Raw genomic sequence first — 24,605 nt, 5'->3', positions numbered from 1 at the left:
TCTTCTCCTAAATGGAAACCTAGCAAATGTAATTTCTCTACATTCTTCTCCTAAATGGATGGAAACCTAGCTAATGTAATTTCTCTACATTCTTCTCCTAAATGGATGGAAACCTAGCTAATGTAATTTCTCTACATTCTTCTCCTAAATGGAAACCTAGCAAATGTAATTTCTCTACATTCTTCTCCTAAATGGATGGAAACCTAGCTAATGTAATTTCTCTACATTCTTCTCCTAAATGAATGGAAACCTAGCTAATGTAATTTCTCTACATTCTTCTCCTAAATGGATGGAAACCTAGCTAATGTCATTTCTGTACATTCTTCTCCTAAATGGATGGAAACCTAGCTAATGTAATTTCTGTACATTCTTCTCCTAAATGGATGGAAACCTAGCAAATGTAATTTCTCTACATTCTTCTCCTAAATGGATGGAAACCTAGCTAATGTAATTTCTCTACATTCTTCTCCTAAATGAATGGAAACCTAGCTAATGTAATTTCTCTACATTCTTCTCCTAAATGGATGGAAACCTAGCTAATGTAATTTCTCTACATTCTTCTCCTAAATGGATGGAAACCTAGCTAATGTCATTTCTGTACATTCTTCTCCTAAATGGATGGAAACCTAGCTAATGTAATTTCTGTACATTCTTCTCCTAAATGGATGGAAACCTAGCTAATGTAATTTCTGTACATTCTTCTCCTAAATGGATGGAAACCTAGCTAATGTCATTTCTGTACATTCTTCTCCTAAATGGATGGAAACCTAGCTAATGTCATTTCTGTACATTCTTCTCCCCACCTACATGTACAAATGACCTGGACTGACCAGTACCCATCACCCCACCTACATGTACATATTACCTAGACCAGTACCCATCACCCCTACCTACATGTACATATTACCTGGACCTGGACCAGTACCCATCACCCCTAACCTATATGTACATATGACCTGGACCTGGACCAGTACCCATCACCCCTACCTACATGTACATATGACCTGGACCTGGACCAGTACCCATCACCCCTAACCTATATGTACATATGACCTGGACCTGGACCAGTACCCATCACCCCTAACCTACATGTACATATGACCTGGACCTGGACCAGTACCCATCACCCCTAACCTATATGTACATATGACCTGGACCTGGACCAGTACCCATCACCCCTACCTACATGTACATATGACCTGGACCTGGACCAGTACCCATCACCCCTACCTACATGTACATATGACCTGGACCTGGACCAGTACCCATCACCCCTAACCTATATGTACATATGACCTGGACCTGGACCAGTACCCATCACCCCACCTACATGTACATATTACCTAGACCAGTACCCATCACCCCTACCTACATATTACCTAGACCAGTACCCATCACCCCTACCTACATATTACCTAGACCAGTACCCATCACCCCTACCTACATATTACCTAGACCAGTACGCATCACCCCTACCTACATATTACCTAGACCTGTACCCATCACCCTACCTACATATTACCTAGACCTGTACCCATCACCCCTACCTACATATTACCTAGACCAGTACCCATCACCCCTACCTACAAATTACCTAGACCAGTACCCATCACCCCTACCTACATATTACCTAGACCAGTACCCATCACCCCTACCTACATATTACCTAGACCAGTACCCATCACCCCTACCTACAAATTACCTAGACCAGTACCCATCACCCCACCTACATGTACATATTACCTAGACCAGTACCCATCACCCCTACCTACATATTACCTAGACCAGTACCCATCACCCCTACCTACATATTACCTAGAACAGTACCCATCACCCCACCTACATGTACATATTACCTAGACTAGTACCCATCACCCCTACCTACATATTACCTAGACCAGTACCCATCACCCCACCTACATGTACATATTACCTAGACTAGTACCCATCACCCCTACCTACATATTACCTAGACCAGTACCCATCACACCAACCTACATGTACATATTACCTAGACCAGTACCCATCACACCAACCTACATGTACATATTACCTAGACCTGTACCCATCACCCCACCTACATGTACATATTACCTAGACCAGTACCCATCACCCCTACCTACATATTACCTAGACCTGTACCCATCACAACAACCTACATGTACATATTACCTAGACCTGTACCCATCACCCCACCTACATATTACCTAGACCTGTACCCATCACCCCACCTACATATTACCTGGACCAGTACCCATCACACCACCTACATGTACATATTACCTAGACCTGTACCCATCACCCAAACTACATGTACATATTACCTAGACCAGTACCCATAACCCCTACCTACATATTACCTAGACCTGTACCCATCACACCAACCTACGTGTACATATTACCTAGACCAGTACCCATCACCCCTACCTACATATTACCTAGACCAGTACCCATCACCCCTACCTACATATTACCTAGACCAGAACCCATCACACCAACCTACATGTACATATTACCTAGACCAGTACCCATCACACCAACCTAAATGTACATATTACCTAGACCAGTACCCATCACCCTACCTACATGTACATATTACCTAGACCAGTACCCATCACACCCACCTACATGTACATATTACCTAGACCAGTACCCATCACCCTACCTACATATTACCTGGACCAGTACCCATCACCCCACCTACATGTACATATTACCTAGACCTGTACCCATCACCCCTACCTACATATTACCTAGACCAGTACCCATCACCCTACCTACATATTACCTTAACCAGTACCCATCACCCTACCTACATGTACATATTACCTAGACCAGTACCCATCACCCCTACCTACATGTACATATTACCTAGACCAGTACCCATCAGACCTACCTACATATTACCTAGACCAGTACCCATCACCCCTACCTACATATTACCTTAACCAGTACCCATCACCCTACCTACATGTACATATTACCTAGACCAGTACCCATCACCCCTACCTACATGTACATATTACCTAGACCAGTACCCATCACCCCTACCTACATATTACCTAGACCAGTACCCATCACCCCTACCTACATATTACCTAGACCAGTACCCATCACCCCTACCTACATATTACCTAGACCTGTACCCATCACACCAACCTACATGTACATATTATCTAGACCAGTACCCATCACCCCTACCTACATATTACCTAGACCTGTACCCATCACCCCTACCTACATGTACATATTACCTAGACCAGTACCCATCACACCAACCTACATGTACATATTACCTAGACCAGTACCCATCACCCTACCTACATGTACATATTACCTAGACCAGTACCCATCACCCCTACCTACATATTACCTAGACCAGTACCCATCACACCAACCTACATATTACCTAGACCAGTACCCATCACCCCTACCTACATATTACCTAGACCTGTACCCATCACACCAACCTACATGTACATATTACCTAGACCAGTACCCATCACCCCTACCTACATGTACATATTACCTAGACCTGTACCCATCACCCCACCTACATGTACAAATGACCTGGACTGACCAGTACCCATCACCCCACCTACATGTACAAATGACCTGGACTGACCTGTACCAATCACCCCACCTACATGTACAAATTACCTGGACTGACCTGTACCCATCACCCCACCTACATGTACAAATTACCTGGACTGACCTGTACCCATCACCCCACCTACATGTACAAATGACCTGGACTGACCAGTACCCATCACCCCACCTACATGTACATATTACCTAGACCAGTACCCATCACCCCTACCTACATATTACCTAGACCAGTACCCATCACACCAACCTACATGTACATATTACCTAGACCAGTACCCATCACCCCTACCTACATATTACCTAGACCTGTACCCATCACACCAACCTACATGTACATATTACCTAGACCTGTACCCATCACCCCACCTACATGTACATATTACCTAGACCAGTACCCATCACCCCTACCTACATATTACCTAGACCAGTACCCATCACCCCTACCTACATATTACCTAGACCAGTACCCATCACCCCTACCTACATATTACCTAGACCTGTACCCATCACACCAACCTACATGTACATATTACCTAGACCTGTACCCATCACCCCACCTACATATTACCTAGACCTGTACCCATCACCCCACCTACATATTACCTGGACCAGTACCCATCACACCACCTACATGTACATATTACCTAGACCTGTACCCATCACCCAACCTACATGTACATATTACCTAGACCAGTACCCATAACCCCTACCTACATATTACCTAGACCTGTACCCATCACACCAACCTACGTGTACATATTACCTAGACCAGTACCCATCACCCCTACCTACATATTACCTAGACCAGAACCCATCACACCAACCTACATGTACATATTACCTAGACCAGTACCCATCACACCAACCTAAATGTACATATTACCTAGACCAGTACCCATCACCCTACCTACATGTACATATTACCTAGACCAGTACCCATCACACCCACCTACATGTACATATTACCTAGACCAGTACCCATTACCCTACCTACATATTACCTGGACCAGTACCCATCACCCCACCTACATGTACATATTACCTAGACCTGTACCCATCACCCCTACCTACATATTACCTAGACCAGTACCCATCACCCTACCTACATATTACCTAGACCTGTACCCATCACCCCTACCTACATATTACCTAGACCAGTACCCATCACCCCAACCTACATATTACCTAGACCTGTACCCATCACCCCTACCTACATATTACCTGAACCAGTACCCATCACCCTACCTACATGTACATATTACCTAGACCAGTACCCATCACCCCTACCTACATGTACATATTACCTAGACCAGTACACATCACCCCTACCTACATGTACATATTACCTAGACCAGTACCCATCACCCCTACCTACATATTACCTAGACCAGTACCCATCACCCTACCTACATATTACCTAGACCTGTACCCATCACACCAACCTACATGTACATATTACCTAGACCAGTACCCATCACACCAACCTACATGTACATATTACCTAGACCTGTACCCATCACCCCACCTACATGTACATATTACCTAGACCAGTACCCATCACCCCTACCTACATATTACCTAGACCAGTACCCATCACCCCTACCTACATATTACCTAGACCAGTACCCATCACCCCACCTACATATTACCTAGACCAGTACCCATCACCCCTACCTACATATTACCTAGACCAGTACCCATCACCCCTACCTACATATTACCTAGACCAGTACCCATCACCCCTACCTACATATTATCTAGACCAGTACCCATCACCCCTACCTACATATTACCTAGACCTGTACCCATCACCCCTACCTACATGTACATATTACCTAGACCAGTACCCATCACACCAACCTACATGTACATATTACCTAGACCAGTACCCATCACCCTACCTACATGTACATATTACCTAGACCAGTACCCATCACCCCTACCTACATATTACCTAGACCAGTACCCATCACACCAACCTACATATTACCTAGACCAGTACCCATCACCCCTACCTACATATTACCTAGACCTGTACCCATCACACCAACCTACATGTACATATTACCTAGACCAGTACCCATCACCCCTACCTACATATTACCTAGACCAGTACCCATCACCCCTACCTACATATTATCTAGACCAGTACCCATCACCCCTACCTACATATTATCTAGACCAGTACCCATCACCCCACCTACATATTATCTAGACCAGTACCCATCACCCCTACCTACATATTACCTAGACCTGTACCCATCACCCCACCTACAAGTACATATTACCTAGACCAGTACCCATCACACCAACCTACATGTACATATTACCTAGACCAGTACCCATCACCCCTACCTACATATTACCTAGACCAGAACCCATCACACCAACCTACATGTACATATTACCTAGACCAGTACCCATCACACCAACCTAAATGTACATATTACCTAGACCAGTACCCATCACCCTACCTACATGTACATATTACCTAGACCAGTACCCATCACACCCACCTACATGTACATATTACCTAGACCAGTACCCATCACCCTACCTACATATTACCTGGACCAGTACCCATCACCCCACCTACATGTACATATTACCTAGACCTGTACCCATCACCCCTACCTACATATTACCTAGACCTGTACCCATCACCCCTACCTACATGTACATATTACCTAGACCAGTACACATCACCCCTACCTACATGTACATATTACCTAGACCAGAACCCATCACACCAACCTACATGTACATATTACCTAGACCAGTACCCATCACACCAACCTAAATGTACATATTACCTAGACCAGTACACATCACCCCTACCTACATGTACATATTACCTAGACCAGTACCCATCACCCTACCTACATGTACATATTACCTAGACCTGTACCCATCACCACTACCTACATGTACATATTACCTAGACCAGTACCCATCACCCCTACCTACATATTACCTAGACCAGTACCCATCACCCTACCTACATGTACAAATGACCTGGACTGACCAGTACCCATCACCCCACCTACATGTACATATTACCTGGACTGACCTGTACCCATCACCCCACCTACATGTACATATTACCTGGACTGACCAGTACCCATCACCCCACCTACATGTACATATTACCTAGACCAGTACCCATAACCCCTACCTACATATTACCTAGACCTGTACCCATCACACCAACCTACATGTACATATTACCTAGACCAGTACCCATCACCCCTACCTACATATTACCTAGACCAGTACCCATCACCCCACCTACATGTACATATTACCTAGACCAGTACCCATCACACCAACCTACATGTACATATTACCTAGACCAGTACCCATCACACCAACCTACATGTACATATTACCTAGACCAGTACCCATCACACCAACCTACATGTACATATTACCTAGACCTGTACCCATCACCCCTACCTACATATTACCTAGACCAGTACCCATCACCCCACCTACATGTACATATTACCTAGACCAGTACCCATCACCCCTACCTACATATTACCTAGACCTGTACCCATCACCCCTACCTACATGTACATATTACCTAGACCTGTACCCATCACCCCACCTACATGTACATATTACCTAGACCTGTACCCATCACCCCACCTACATATTACCTGGACCAGTACCCATCACACCACCTACATGTACATATTACCTAGACCTGTACCCATCACCCCACCTACATATTACCTGGACCAGTACCCATCACACCACCTACATGTACATGTTACCTAGACCTGTACCCATCACCCCACCTACATGTACATATTACCTAGACCAGTACCCATCACCCAACCTACATGTACATATTACCTAGACCAGTACCCATCACCCCTACCTACATATTACCTAGACCTGTACCCATCACCCCACCTACAAGTACATATTACCTAGACCAGTACCCATCACACCAACCTACATGTACATATTACCTAGACCAGTACCCATCACCCCTACCTACATATTACCTAGACCAGAACCCATCACACCAACCTACATGTACATATTACCTAGACCAGTACCCATCACACCAACCTAAATGTACATATTACCTAGACCAGTACCCATCACCCTACCTACATGTACATATTACCTAGACCAGTACCCATCACACCCACCTACATGTACATATTACCTAGACCAGTACCCATCACCCTACCTACATATTACCTGGACCAGTACCCATCACCCCACCTACATGTACATATTACCTAGACCTGTACCCATCACCCCTACCTACATATTACCTAGACCAGTACCCATCACCCCTACCTACATATTACCTAGACCAGTACCCATCACACCAACCTAAATGTACATATTACCTAGACCAGTACCCATCACCCTACCTACATGTACATATTACCTAGACCAGTACCCATCACACCCACCTACATGTACATATTACCTAGACCAGTACCCATCACCCCTACCTACATGTACATATTACCTAGACCAGTACACATCACCCCTACCTACATGTACATATTACCTAGACCACTACCCATCACCCCACCTACATGTACATATTACCTAGACCAGTACCCATCACCCTACCTACATATTACCTGGACCAGTACCCATCACCCCACCTACATGTACATATTACCTAGACCTGTACCCATCACCCCTACCTACATATTACCTAGACCTGTACCCATCACCCCTACCTACATGTACATATTACCTAGACCAGTACCCATCACCCCACCTACATGTACATATTACCTAGACCTGTACCCATCACCCCTACCTACATATTACCTAGACCTGTACCCATCACCCCTACCTACATGTACATATTACCTAGACCAGTACCCATCACCCCTACCTACATATTACCTAGACCTGTACCCATCACCCCTACCTACATGTACATATTACCTAGACCAGTACCCATCACCCTACCTACATATTACCTAGACCAGTACACATCACCCCTACCTACATGTACATATTACCTAGACCAGAACCCATCACACCAACCTACATGTACATATTACCTAGACCAGTACCCATCACACCAACCTAAATGTACATATTACCTAGACCAGTACACATCACCCCTACCTACATGTACATATTACCTAGACCAGTACCCATCACCCTACCTACATGTACATATTACCTAGACCTGTACCCATCACCACTACCTACATGTACATATTACCTAGACCAGTACCCATCACCCCTACCTACATATTACCTAGACCAGTACCCATCACCCTACCTACATATTACCTAGACCTGTACCCATCACACCAACCTACATGTACATATTACCTAGACCAGTACCCATCACCCCTACCTACATATTACCTAGACCAGTACCCATCACCCTACCTACATATTACCTAGACCTGTACCCATCACACCAACCTACATGTACATATTACCTAGACCAGTACCCATCACCCCTACCTACATATTACCTAGACCAGTACCCATCACCCCTACCTACATATTACCTAGACCAGTACCCATCACCCCTACCTACATATTACCTGAACCAGTACCCATCACCCTACCTACATGTACATATTACCTAGACCAGTACCCATCACCCTACCTACATATTACCTAGACCAGTACCCATCACCCCTACCTACATATTACCTAGACCAGTACCCATCACCCCTACCTACATATTACCTAGACCTGTACACATCACCCCTACCTACATATTACCTAGACCTGTACCCATCACACCAACCTACATGTACATATTACCTAGACCAGTACCCATCACCCCTACCTACATATTATCTAGACCAGTACCCATCACCCCTACCTACATATTACCTAGACCTGTACCCATCACACCAACCTACATGTACATATTACCTAGACCAGTACCCATCACCCCTACCTACATATTATCTAGACCAGTACCCATCACCCCTACCTACATATTACCTAGACCAGTACCCATCACCACTACCTACATGTACATATTACCTAGACCAGTACCCATCACCCCTACCTACATATTATCTAGACCAGTACCCATCACCCCTACCTACATATTACCTAGACCTGTACCCATCACACCAACCTACATATTATCTAGACCAGTACCCATCACCCCTACATGTACATATTACCTAGACCTGTACCCATCACCCTACCTACATGTACATATTACCTAGACCTGTACCCATCACCCCTACCTACATATTACCTGGACCAGTACCCATCACACCACCTACATGTACATATTACCTAGACCTGTACCCATCACCCCACCTACATATTACCTGGACCAGTACCCATCACACCACCTACATGTACATGTTACCTAGACCTGTACCCATCACCCCACCTACATGTACATATTACCTAGACCAGTACCCATCACCCAACCTACATGTACATATTACCTAGACCAGTACCCATCACCCCTACCTACATATTACCTAGACCTGTACCCATCACCCCACCTACAAGTACATATTACCTAGACCAGTACCCATCACACCAACCTACATGTACATATTACCTAGACCAGTACCCATCACCCCTACCTACATATTACCTAGACCAGAACCCATCACACCAACCTACATGTACATATTACCTAGACCAGTACCCATCACACCAACCTAAATGTACATATTACCTAGACCAGTACCCATCACCCTACCTACATGTACATATTACCTAGACCAGTACCCATCACACCCACCTACATGTACATATTACCTAGACCAGTACCCATCACCCTACCTACATATTACCTGGACCAGTACCCATCACCCCACCTACATGTACATATTACCTAGACCTGTACCCATCACCCCTACCTACATATTACCTAGACCAGTACCCATCACCCCTACCTACATATTACCTAGACCAGTACCCATCACACCAACCTAAATGTACATATTACCTAGACCAGTACCCATCACCCTACCTACATGTACATATTACCTAGACCAGTACCCATCACACCCACCTACATGTACATATTACCTAGACCAGTACCCATCACCCCTACCTACATGTACATATTACCTAGACCAGTACACATCACCCCTACCTACATGTACATATTACCTAGACCAGTACCCATCACCCCTACCTACATATTACCTAGACCAGTACCCATCACACCAACCTACATATTACCTAGACCAGTACCCATCACCCCTACCTACATATTACCTAGACCTGTACCCATCACACCAACCTACATGTACATATTACCTAGACCAGTACCCATCACTCCCTACCTACATATTACCTAGACCAGTACCCATCACCCCTACCTACATATTATCTAGACCAGTACCCATCACCCCTACCTACATATTATCTAGACCAGTACCCATCACCCCTACCTACATATTATCTAGACCAGTACCCATCACCCCTACCTACATATTACCTAGACCAGTACCCATCACCCCTACCTACATATTACCTAGACCAGTACCCATCACCCCACCTACAAGTACATATTACCTAGACCAGAACCCATCACCCCTACCTACATGTACATATTATCTAGACCAGTACCCATCACCCCACCTACATGTACATATTACCTAGACCAGTACCCATCACCCCTACCTACATATTACCTAGACCAGTACCCATCACCCTACCTACATATTACCTAGACCTGTACCCATCACCCTACCTACATGTACATATTACCTAGACCAGTACCCATCACCCCTACCTACATATTACCTAGACCAGTACCCATCACCCCACCTACATGTACATATTACCTAGACCAGTACCCATCACCCCTACCTACATATTACCTAGACCAGTACACATCACCCCACCTACATGTACATATTACCTAGACCAGTACCCATCACCCCTACCTACATATTACCTAGACCAGAACCCATCACCCCTACCTACATATTACCTAGACCTGTACCCATCACCCCTACCTACATATTACCTAGACCAGTACCCATCACCCTACCTACATATTACCTAGACCTGTACCCATCACCCCTACCTACATATTACCTAGACCAGAACCCATCACCCCTACCTACATATTACCTAGACCTGTACCCATCACCCCTACCTACATATTACCTAGACCTGTACCCATCGCCCCTACCTACATATTACCTAGACCTGTACCCATCGCCCCTACCTACATATTACCTAGACCAGTACCCATCACCCTACCTACATGTACATATTACCTAGACCAGTACGCATCACCCTACCTACATGTACATATTACCTAGACCAGTACCCATCACCCTACCTACATATTACCTAGACCAGTACCCATCACCCTACCTACATGTACAAATGACCTGAACCAGTACCCATCACCCTACCAACATGTACATATGACCTGGACTAACCAGTACCCATCACCCTACCAACATGTACATATGACCTGGACTGACCAGTACCCATCGCCCCTACCTACATGTACATATGACCTGGACTAACCAGTACCCATCACCCTACCAACATGTACATATGACCTGGACTGACCAGTACCCATCGCCCCTACCTACATGTACATATGACCTGGACTAACCAGTACCCATCACCCTACCAACATGTACATATGACCTGGACTAACCAGTACCCATCACCCCACCAACATGTACATATGACCTGGACTAACCAGTACCCATCACCCCACCAACATGTACATATGACCTGGACTGACCTGTGCCCATCGCCCCTACCTACATATTACCTAGACCAGAACCCATCACCCCTACCTACATATTACCTAGACCAGAACCCATCACCCCTACCTACATATTACCTAGACCTGTACCCATCGCCCCTACCTACATATTACCTAGACCAGTACCCATCACCCCTACCTACATATTACCTAGACCTGTACCCATCGCCCCTACCTACATATTACCTAGACCTGTACCCATCGCCCCTACCTACATATTACCTAGACCTGTACCCATCACCCCACCTACATGCACAAATGACCTGGAACCGTACCCATCACCCTACTTACATGTACTAATGACCTGGAACCGAACCCATCACCATACCTACATGTACTAATGACCTGGAACCATACCCATCACCCTACCTACATGTACATATGACCTGGAACCGAACCCATCACCCTACCTACATGTACTAATGACCTGGAACCGTACCCATCACCCCACCTACATGTACTAATGACCTGGAACCGTACCCATCACCCCACCTACATGTACATATGACCTGGAACCGAACCCATCACCCCACCTACATGTACTAATGACCTGGAACCGAACCCATCACCCCACCTACATGTACTAATGACCTGGAACCGAACCCATCACCCCACCTACATGTACTAATGACCTGGAACCGAACCCATCACCCCACCTACATGTACTAATGACCTGGAACCGAACCCATCACCCCAACTACATGTACTAATGACCTGGAACCGAACCCATCACCCTACCTACATGTACTAATGACCTGGAACCGTACCCATCACCCTACCTACATGTACATATGACCTGGAACCGAACCCATCACCCCAACTACATGTACTAATAACCTGGAACCGAACCCATCACCCTACCTACATGTACTAATGACATGGACTGACCTGTACCCATCACCCCACCTACATGTACAAATGACCTGAACCAGTACCCATCACCCTACCAACATGTACATATGACCTGGACTGACTTGTGCCCATCACCCCACCTACATGTACATATGACCTGGACTGACCAGTACCCATCACCCCACCTACATGCACAAATGACCTGGAACCGTACCCATCACCCTACTTACATGTACTAATGACCTGGAACCGAACCCATCACCATACCTACATGTACTAATGACCTGGAACCATACCCATCACCCTACCTACATGTACATATGACCTGGAACCGAACCCATCACCCTACCTACATGTACTAATGACCTGGAACCGTACCCATCACCCCACCTACATGTACTAATGACCTGGAACCGTACCCATCACCCCACCTACATGTACTAATGACCTGGAACCGAACCCATCACCCTACCTACATGTACATATGACCTGGAACCGAACCCATCACCCAACCTACATGTACTAATGACCTGGAAACGTACCCATCACCCCACCTACATGTACTAATGACCTGGAACCGAACCCATCACCCCACATACATGTACTAATGACCTGGAACCGAACCCATCACCCCACCTACATGTACTAATGGCCTGGAACCGAACCCATCACCCCACCTACATGTACTAATGACCTGGAACCGAACCCATCACCCCACCTACATGTACTAATGACCTGGAACCGAACCCATCACCCCAACTACATGTACTAATGACCTGGAACCGAACCCATCACCCCACCTACATGTACTAATGACCTGGAACCGAACCCATCACCCCACCTACATGTACTAATGACCTGGAACCGTACCCATCACCCCACCTACATGTACTAATGACCTGGAACCGAACCCATCACCCCACCTACATGTACTAATGACCTGGAACCGAACCCATCACCCCACCTACATGTACTAATGACCTGGAACCGAACCCATCACCCCACCTACATGTACTAATGACCTGGAACCAAACCCATCACCCCACCTACATGTACTAATGACCTGGAACCGAACCCATCACCCCACCTACATGTACTAATGACCTGGAACCGAACCATCACCCTACCTACATGTACTAATGACCTGGAACCGAACCCATCACCCCACCTACATGTACTAATGACCTGGAACCGAACCCATCACCCTACCTACATGTACTAATGACCTGGAACCGTACCCATCACCCCACCTACATGTACATATGACCTGGAACCGTACCCATCACCCTACCTACATGTACTAATGTCCTGGACTGACCTGTACCCATCACCCCACCTACATGTACTAATGACCTGGAACCGAACCCATCACCCTACCTACATGTACTAATGACCTGGAACCGAACCCATCACCCCACCTACATGTACATATGACCTGGACTGACCGGTACCCATCACCCTACCTACATGTACAAATGACCTGGAACCGTACCCATCACCCCAACTACATGTACTAATGACCTGGAACCGAACCCATCACCCTACCGACATGTACTAATGACCTGGAACCGAACCCATCACCCTACCTACATGTACTAATGACCTGGAACCGTACCCATCACCCCACCTACATGTACTAATGACCTGGAACCGAACCCATCACCCCACCTACATGTACTAATGACCTGGAACCGAACCCATCACCCCACCTACATGTACTAATGACCTGGAACCGAACCCATCACCCCACCTACATGTACTAATGACCTGGAACCGAACCCATCACCCCAACTATATGTACTAATGACCTGGAACCGAACCCATCACCCTAGCTACATGTACTAATGACCTGGAACCGTACCCATCACCCTACCTACATGTACATATGACCTGGAACCGAACCCATCACCCCACCTACATGTACTAATGACCTGGAACCGAACCCATCACCCCACCTACATGTACTAATGACCTGGAACCAAACCCATCACCCCACCTACATGTACTAATGACCTGGAACCGAACCCATCACCCCACCTACATGTACTAATGACCTGGAACCGAACCATCACCCTACCTACATGTACTAATGACCTGGAACCGAACCCATCACCCCACCTACATGCACAAATGACCTGGAACCGTACCCATCACCCTACTTACATGTACTAATGACCTGGAACCGAACCCATCACCATACCTACATGTACTAATGACCTGGAACCATACCCATCACCCTACCTACATGTACTAATGTCCTGGACTGACCTGTACCCATCACCCCACCTACATGTACTAATGACCTGGAACCGAACCCATCACCCCACCTACATGTACTAATGACCTGGAACCGAACCCATCACCCCACCTACATGTACATATGACCTGGACTGACCGGTACCCATCACCCTACCTACATGTACAAATGACCTGGAACCGTACCCATCACCCCAACTACATGTACTAATGACCTGGAACCGAACCCATCACCCTACCGACATGTACTAATGACCTGGAACCGAACCCATCACCCTACCTACATGTACTAATGACCTGGAACCGTACCCATCACCCCACCTACATGTACTAATGACCTGGAACCGAACCCATCACCCCACCTACATGTACTAATGACCTGGAACCGAACCCATCACCCCACCTACATGTACTAATGACCTGGAACCGAACCCATCACCCCACCTACATGTACTAATGACCTGGAACAGAACCCATCACCCCAACTATATGTACTAATGACCTGGAACCGAACCCATCACCCTAGCTACATGTACTAATGACCTGGAACCGTACCCATCACCCTACCTACATGTACATATGACCTGGAACCGAACCCATCACCCTACCTACATGTACTAATGACCTGGAACCGAACCCATCACCCCACCTACATGTACTAATGACCTGGAACCGAACCATCACCCTACCTACATGTACTAATGACCTGGAACCGAACCCATCACCCCACCTACATGTACTAATGACCTGGAACCGAACCCATCACCCCACCTACATGTACTAATGACCTGGAACCAAACCCATCACCCCACCTACATGTACTAATGACCTGGAACCGAACCCATCACCCCACCTACATGTACTAATGACCTGGAACCGAACCATCACCCTACCTACATGTACTAATGACCTGGAACCGAACCCATCACCCCACCTACATGTACTAATGACCTGGAACCGAACCCATCACCCTACCTACATGTACATATGACCTGGAACCGTACCCATCACCCTACCTACATGTACTAATGACCTGGAACCGAACCCATCACCCCACCTACATGTACTAATGACCTGGAACCGTACCCATCACCCCACCTACATGTACATATGACCTGGAACCGTACCCATCACCCTACCTACATGTACTAATGTCCTGGACTGACCTGTACCCATCACCCCACCTACATGTACTAATGACCTGGAACCGAACCCATCACCCCACCTACATGTACTAATGACCTGGAACCGAACCCATCACCCCACCTACATGTACATATGACCTGGACTGACCGGTACCCATCACCCTACCTACATGTACAAATGACCTGGAACCGTACCCATCACCCCAACTACATGTACTAATGACCTGGAACCGAACCCATCACCCTACCGACATGTACTAATGACCTGGAACCGAACCCATCACCCTACCTACATGTACTAATGACCTGGAACCGAACCCATCACCCCACCTACATGTACTAATGACCTGGAACCGAACCCATCACCCCACCTACATGTACTAATGACCTGGAACCGAACCCATCACCCCACCTACATGTACTAATGACCTGGAACCGAACCCATCACCCCACCTACATGTACTAATGACCTGGAACCGAACCCATCACCCCACCTACATGTACTAATGACCTGGAACCGAACCCATCACCCCAACTATATGTACTAATGACCTGGAACCGAACCCATCACCCTACCTACATGTACTAATGACCTGGAACCGTACCCATCACCCTACCTACATGTACATATGACCTGGAACCGAACCCATCACCCTACCTACATGTACTAATGACCTGGAACCGAACCCATCACCCCACCTACATGTACTAATGACCTGGAACCGAACCATCACCCCACCTACATGTACTAATGACCTGGAACCGAACCCATCACCCCACCTACATGTACTAATGACCTGGAACCGTACCCATCACCCCACCTACATGTACTAATGACCTGGAACCGAACCCATCACCCCACCTACATGTACTAATGACCTGGAACCGAACCCATCACCCCACCTACATGTACTAATGACCTGGAACCGAACCCATCACCCCACCTACATGTACTAATGACCTGGAACCGAACCATCACCCCACCTACATGTACTAATGACCTGGAACCGAACCCATCACCCCACCTACATGTACTAATGACCTGGAACCGTACCCATCACCCCACCTACATGTACTAATGACCTGGAACCGAACCCATCACCCCACCTACATGTACTAATGACCTGGAACCGAACCCATCACCCCACCTACATGTACTAATGACCTGGAACCAAACCCATCACCCCACCTACATGTACTAATGACCTGGAACCAAACTCATCACCCCACCTACATGTACTAATGACCTGGAACCAAACCCATCACCCCACCTACATGTACTAATGACCTGGAACCGAACCCATCACCCCACCTACATGTACTAATGACCTGGAACCGAACCCATCACCCCACCTACATGTACTAATGACCTGGAACCGTACCCATCACCCCAACTACATGTACTAATGACCTGGAACCGAACCCATCACCCTACCGACATGTACTAATGACCTGGAACCGAACCCATCACCCTACCTACATGTACTAATGACCTGGAACCGTACCCATCACCCCACCTACATGTACTAATGACCTGGAACCGAACCCATCACCCTACCTACATGTACTAATGACCTGGAACCGTACCCATCACCCTACCTACATGTACTAATGACCTGGAACCGAACCCATCACCCTACCTACATGTACTAATGACCTGGAACCGTACCCATCACCCTACCTTCATGTACTAATGACCTGGAACCGTACCCATCACCCTACCTACATGTACATATGACCTGGAACCGTACCCATCACCCTACCAACATGTACTAATGACCTGGAACCGAACCCATCACCCTACCTACATGTACTAATGACCTGGAACCGTACCCATCACCCTACCTACATGTACATATGACCTGGAACCGAACCCATCACCCTACCTACATGTACTAATGACCTGGAACCGAACCCATCACCCCACCTACATGTACTAATGACCTGGAACCGAACCATCACCCCACCTACATGTACTAATGACCTGGAACCGAACCCATCACCCTACCTACATGTACTATTGACCTGGAACCGTACCCATCACCCCACCTACATGTACTAATGACCTGGAACCGTACCCATCACCCCACCTACATGTACTAATGACCTGGAACCGTACCCATCACCCTACCTACATGTACTAATGACCTGGAACCGAACCCATCACCCTACCTACATGTACTAATGACCTGGAACCATACCCATCACCCTACCTACATGTACTAATGACCTGGAACCGAACCATCACCCTACCTACATGTACTAATGACCTGGAACCGTACCCATCACCCTACCTACATGTACATATGACCTGGAACCGAACCCATCACCCCACCTACATGTACTAATGACCTGGAACCGAACCCATCACCCTACCTACATGTACATATGACCTGGAACCGAACCCCCTGTATATAACCTCGTTATTGTTATTTTATTGTGTTCATTTTTACTTTAGTTCATTTGGTAAATATTTTCTAAACTCTTCTTGAACTGCACTGCAGGTTAAGAGCTTGTAAGTCAGCATTTCACACTAAGGTCTACACTGCTGGTTAAGGGCTTGTAAGTCAGCCTTTCACACTAAGGTCTACACTGCTGGTTAAGGGCTTGTAGGTCAGCCTTTCACACTAAGGTCTACACTGCTGGTTAAGGGCTTGTAAGTCAGCCTTTCACACTAAGGTCTACACTGCTGGTTAAGGGCTTGTAGGTCAGCCTTTCACACTAAGGTCTACACTGCTGGTTAAGGGCTTGTAAGTCAGCCTTTCACACTAAGGTCTACACTGCTGGTTAAGGGCTTGTAGGTCAGCTTTTCACACTAAGGTCTACACTGCTGGTTAAGGGCTTGTAAGTCAGCCTTTCACACTAAGGTCTACACTGCTGGTTAAGGGCTTGTAGGTCAGCCTTTCACACTAAGGTCTACACTGCTGGTTAAGGGCTTGTAAGTCAGCCTTTCACACTAAGGTCTACACTGCTGGTTAAGGGCTTGTAGGTCAGCCTTTCACACTAAGGTCTACACTGCTGGTTAAGGGCTTGTAAGTCAGCCTTTCACACTAAGGTCTACACTGCTGGTTAAGGGCTTGTAGGTCAGCTTTTCACACTAAGGTCTACACTGCTGGTTAAGGGCTTGTAAGTCAGCCTTTCACACTAAGGTCTACACTGCTGGTTAAGGGCTTGTAGGTCAGCCTTTCACACTAAGGTCTACACTGCTGGTTAAGGGCTTGTAAGTCAGCCTTTCACACTAAGGTCTACACTGCTGGTTAAGGGCTTGTAGGTCAGCCTTTCACACTAAGGTCTACACTGCTGGTTAAGGGCTTGTAAGTCAGCCTTTCACACTAAGGTCTACACCTGTTGTATTCGGCGCATGTGACAAATAAAGTTTGATTTGATTTAATTTTGATTTGAAGTTTGTCTATTATAATTCTAGCTGTCCTAAGTTATAATGACAGTTCTATAAAGTCAATATCAAGCAGTCAGTGAACAGTTTCTTATTGTGAGATTAAAAGTGACAGTTTTAATTAAAGCTTCTGTTCCCCTGCAGTGGGTTCTGAAGAACTGAGCAATGCCTCTCAACCAATCTCACTGTATGTAAACACAAATTTCAGATGCCATGTGACACATCCTTTTAACTAACAACAAAACTAACGAGGGGCCAGGAATTCCCCACAATTAATACCTGCTATTTTCCTGATTCATCTACCTCACCCCTAGCGATAACATAGCAGGAGAAAGAGAGGGATAATTAGCCGAAGTAAATATGTGATAGCACTATGGTGGGGACAGGTCTTGTTTCAGGTGATTCGCCGTGAGTGTGTTCTGTGATTAGTCGTAGGGAAATGGTGAGCTCTGAGCCACCACTTCATTTAGCAGATGACAAACACAAAGGATTTTCTCTGTTGCCTGTCAGATTCAAAAGAGCCAGCTCTCTTTTGTGACAAACTCAGTTTGCTGTTTAATTTAGGAGTGGAGTCCCTGGGCACAGACAGACAGAGACAGAGAGAGACAGAGAGAGAGAGAGAGAGAGAGAGAGAGACAGAGAGAGAGACAGAGAGAGAGACAGAGAGAGAGACAGAGAGAGAGACAGAGAGAGAGACAGAGAGAGAGAGAGAGAGAGAGAGAGAGAGAGAGAGAGAGTCAGAGAGAGAGAGAAACAGAGAGACAGAGACAGAGAGAGAGAGAGAGTCAGAGAGAGAGAGAGAGAGTCAGAGAGAGAGAGAGTCAGAGAGAGAGAGAGAGAGAGACAGAGAGACAAAGACAGAGAGACAAAGACAGAGAGACAAAGACAGAGAGACAAAGACAGAGAGAGAAGCGGGCTGCTGCACAGTCAGAGAGGCGGTCGTACTGTAGGTACACTGCCTCAAGAGGAGTATTACGTCCCCCCAAGAGAGGAAAGAAACAAACTGCCTCCTGTGTGATTCAAACGGAGGGATGACAGGCGCGTGTGTGACCCTGGTTTCCTGTTGCTCGGACCAGTGTCAGCGCTACATTAATTAAAGAGAGGGAGCTGGCAGGTGGCTACTGAGGCACCACTGGTAATTGGCCCCCTTATTCTCGGTCTCACTTGCTCCCTCTGCTTCCCTCTCCCTCTCACAAACCCCCAGTCTCTCCTCCTATCCCTCATCCCTCTCTACCTCCGTTTCAAACCCACAGTCTTTTTCGCTCTGTCGTTTCCCGGAGACGTGCCACTGGGCCGAGACGTGGCACTGGGCAGGCAGAAAAGCAGTCTTTGAGGAATAATGATTAAAATAGAGGGAGAGATGTTTCCACAGATCTGATGGCTAATGACTGATGGCTGCCTGACTTGAAGTGTGTGTGTGTGTGTGTGTGCGTGTGTGTGTGTGTGTGTCTCGTCGGAATATTTTGAAATGAAAACACGACGCAGCATAAACTCTTGGGTCCTGTATAAACCTGCTGTATGTAACATACTGTGTGCTATTGCTTGGAAAATAAATGAATATGACTCTGGATGACAACATGATGATGTTTGATTCCAACATTAAGGCTGTTTTCCTGAAGAAGTTAAATCAGCTTCGTGTTTTGTTTCCTAGCCACGATAACGAGTATTGTAATACTGGCATCTTCTGGGCCTAGTGTGTGTGTGTGTCTATGTGTGTGTGTGTCACAGGATTCCCCACTAGAGCCACTAATGACTGGAGGGTGAGGAAGGAAGGGTGTATGTGAGAATGTTTCTATAAGAAGATAAACTACATGTTGGTGAATGAGAGAGAGAAAGAGGGCGGAAAGAGGGAGGGTGTGTATGTATCGGAACCATTTTAAAAGACTATGTACGAGAGGGTGTGTGTGTAGCGGAACCATTTTAAAATACTGTGCTAGTGTTTGTGTGTGTGTTAATCAAATTAAACTTTATTGATACACAGACTAGAAGGTGTTATTGCAGGTGCCTTGAAATGTTGTGTTTGTAGCTCCAACAGTGGAGGAATAATACCTAGCAATTGGTTCTGAGAGGTTTTTAAACAACTAAATGACTGACGTTGGTTTACATTTTTTTAAATTCCATTTATTTTGTAAATATTTTTTGGGGGGTGAGATCAATGGGCACATTTTCTCAGTTTCTCTAGTGAACACAAACTGTGTGATGTAGTAGGGTGTTGTAGTTTCCAACAGGCCAAAATGCAACATAGTTTAGCTCAAAAAAACTTGGTCATTAACTACAATGACCATAATCCATTGCGTGCCTACTTGTCCAGTCTGTCTTTTACACCCTTACGAATGAACGATCGAGGGATAGAGAGCAGTTGCTTCACGAGGTATCTCTACCTGAAAATACATGATCTAAGTTATTGATAGTTGGTATTCAGCAGTCATAAAAGTATGCCGTATTTACTCTGAAGAGCTACTAAAATAGTGATTTTCTTAGCCAACAGCTCTATCAAGATGCACTACTAGCAATACAAAACAATACAAACATAATCCAAAAAAGTTCAAAGAAATGAATAAATAAATATTATATATAATGCAGTATGTGTGTACACGTGTGTGTACGTGTGTGTGTATGTACGTGTGTTTGAAAATGTGTGTGTGTGTGTATGTACGCGTGTGTGTGTACACGCGTGTACGTGTGTGTGTGTGTGTGTGTGTGTGTACATGTGTGTATGTACGTGTCTCTCTCCACTCACCACGTCACTGGGCAGGTTCTGCAGGTCATTCTGGGGACTCTCTAGTGTGTTGGTGTCAACGTTTAGTATCACTACATCCTCCAACGACCTGCTACGCACTCTCTGGGAGAAGAAACACAGGTTGTCAGCACACATACACCACCATCCTGTTGTTACTCCCTCTTAAAACAGTCTGAAAATATACATCTCCTCCTCCATGTCAGACCCAACACAAATGTATTCATGTCAGGGTTTTTAATGGACCCAGAACTCAATACAGAACAATATAATAGCCTGTATTTTTACTGTTGTTTTTATTTCTTTATTTAACTATTGTTCACCTAATACCTTTTTTTGCACTATTGGTTAGAGCCTGTAAGTCAGCATTTCACTGTACGGTCTACTACACCTGTTGTATTCATTATTTCACTGTGACGTCTACTACACCTGTTGTATTCATTATTTCACTGTAAGGTCTACTACACCTGTTGTATTCAGCATTTCACTGTGACGTCTACTACACCTGTTGTATTCAGCATTTCACTGTAAGGTCTACTACACCTGTTGTATTCAGCATTTCACTGTGACGTCTACTACACCTGTTGTATTCATTATTTCACTGTAAGGTCTACTACACCTGTTGTATTCATTATTTCACTGTGAGGTCTACTACACCTGTTGTATTCAGCATTTTACTGTAAGGTCTACTACACCTGTTGTATTCAGCATTTCACTGTAAGGTCTACTACACCTGTTGTATTCAGCATTTCACTGTAAGGTCTACTACACCTGTTGTATTCAGCATGTCACTGTAAGGTCTACTACACCTGTTGTATTCGGCGCACGTGACAAATAAACTTTTTGATGTGATTTAATAAAGGTCACACAGACCTGTTTCATTAGCAGTAACCCAAGTGTTTGTCTTACAACCAGATATAGACTGGCTGACATTAAAACTACAGTCATCACAACTCCATACACACAAAAAATATACACCAAAATGAGGAAAAACAATTAGAAATACACTCTGCATAAGTCTGCTGAGTTGATAGTTACAAACCATACTATTATGACTGCTGTGCTCAGTAGGCAGGTGGGATCGGGTGTGTGTGTGTGTGTGTGTGTGTGTGTGTGTGTGTGTGGGGGGGGTCTCTACATTGTCACTTCGGTCTGTGACAGTCTGGGATATGGAGGCTCTCATATACACAATCACATAGTTACGCACACACGCAAACTCTCACACACACACAAGTCGATGAGCAAGCATACAGGCACATACACACACAGTCATATACAATATGTCACAGTGGTGGCTGAGGAGGCTTGCATGCTGATCTGGTCTAATTATGCGGTGCAGGAGAGAGGGTCTGTCACTGGCACAGTGTGTGATAAATACTGCTACGCACACACACACACACACACACACACACACACACACACACCACACACACACACACACACACACACACACACACACACACACGCCCTCTGATCTGAAATCCTGCAGCCTTGAACTGTAACAAAGTGGGATTAAAATGGATTTAATTGAGATTTTTTTTGTTAACGATCTACACAACATAGTATAGAACAAAGTGAAAGAAAAATTCTAACTTTTTTTTTTAAATTAATGGAAAATAAAAACCCTAATATATTTTGATTAAATAAGTATTCAACTCCAATACAACTGTTAGAATCACCTTTGTCAGTGATTACAGCTGTGAGTCTTTCTGGGTAAGTCTCTAAGAGCTTTGCACACCTGGATTGTACAATTTGTAAGATACCATTGCTAGACAGACATTTTCAAGTCCTGCCATAGCTTTTCGAGCCAATATAAGTCAAAACTGTACCCAGGCCACTAAGGAACAACGATCAATGACATCTTGGTAAGCAACT

General features: G+C 45.7%; 1 protein-coding gene across 2 annotated transcripts in view; it reads right to left on the bottom strand.

Annotated features, from left to right (window-relative positions):
* The window catches only part of LOC135513222 (DENN domain-containing protein 1B-like), a 272,795-nt gene that overhangs the window by 104,961 nt on the left and 143,229 nt on the right, over window positions 1-24,605 (bottom strand). For both annotated transcript variants that reach the window (XM_064936030.1, XM_064936029.1), the window contains one exon: window positions 22,734-22,835. In XM_064936030.1, the coding sequence (XP_064792102.1) occupies window positions 22,734-22,835 (102 nt within the window). The remainder of the gene's footprint in view (window positions 1-22,733; window positions 22,836-24,605) is intronic.

This window comes from Oncorhynchus masou, chromosome 24 (genome assembly GCF_036934945.1).
Source record: "Oncorhynchus masou masou isolate Uvic2021 chromosome 24, UVic_Omas_1.1, whole genome shotgun sequence".
Classification (NCBI taxonomy): domain Eukaryota; kingdom Metazoa; phylum Chordata; class Actinopteri; order Salmoniformes; family Salmonidae; genus Oncorhynchus; species Oncorhynchus masou.
Note: the sequence above shows the minus strand (reverse complement) of the source record. Positions and strands in the feature narration are given on the sequence as shown.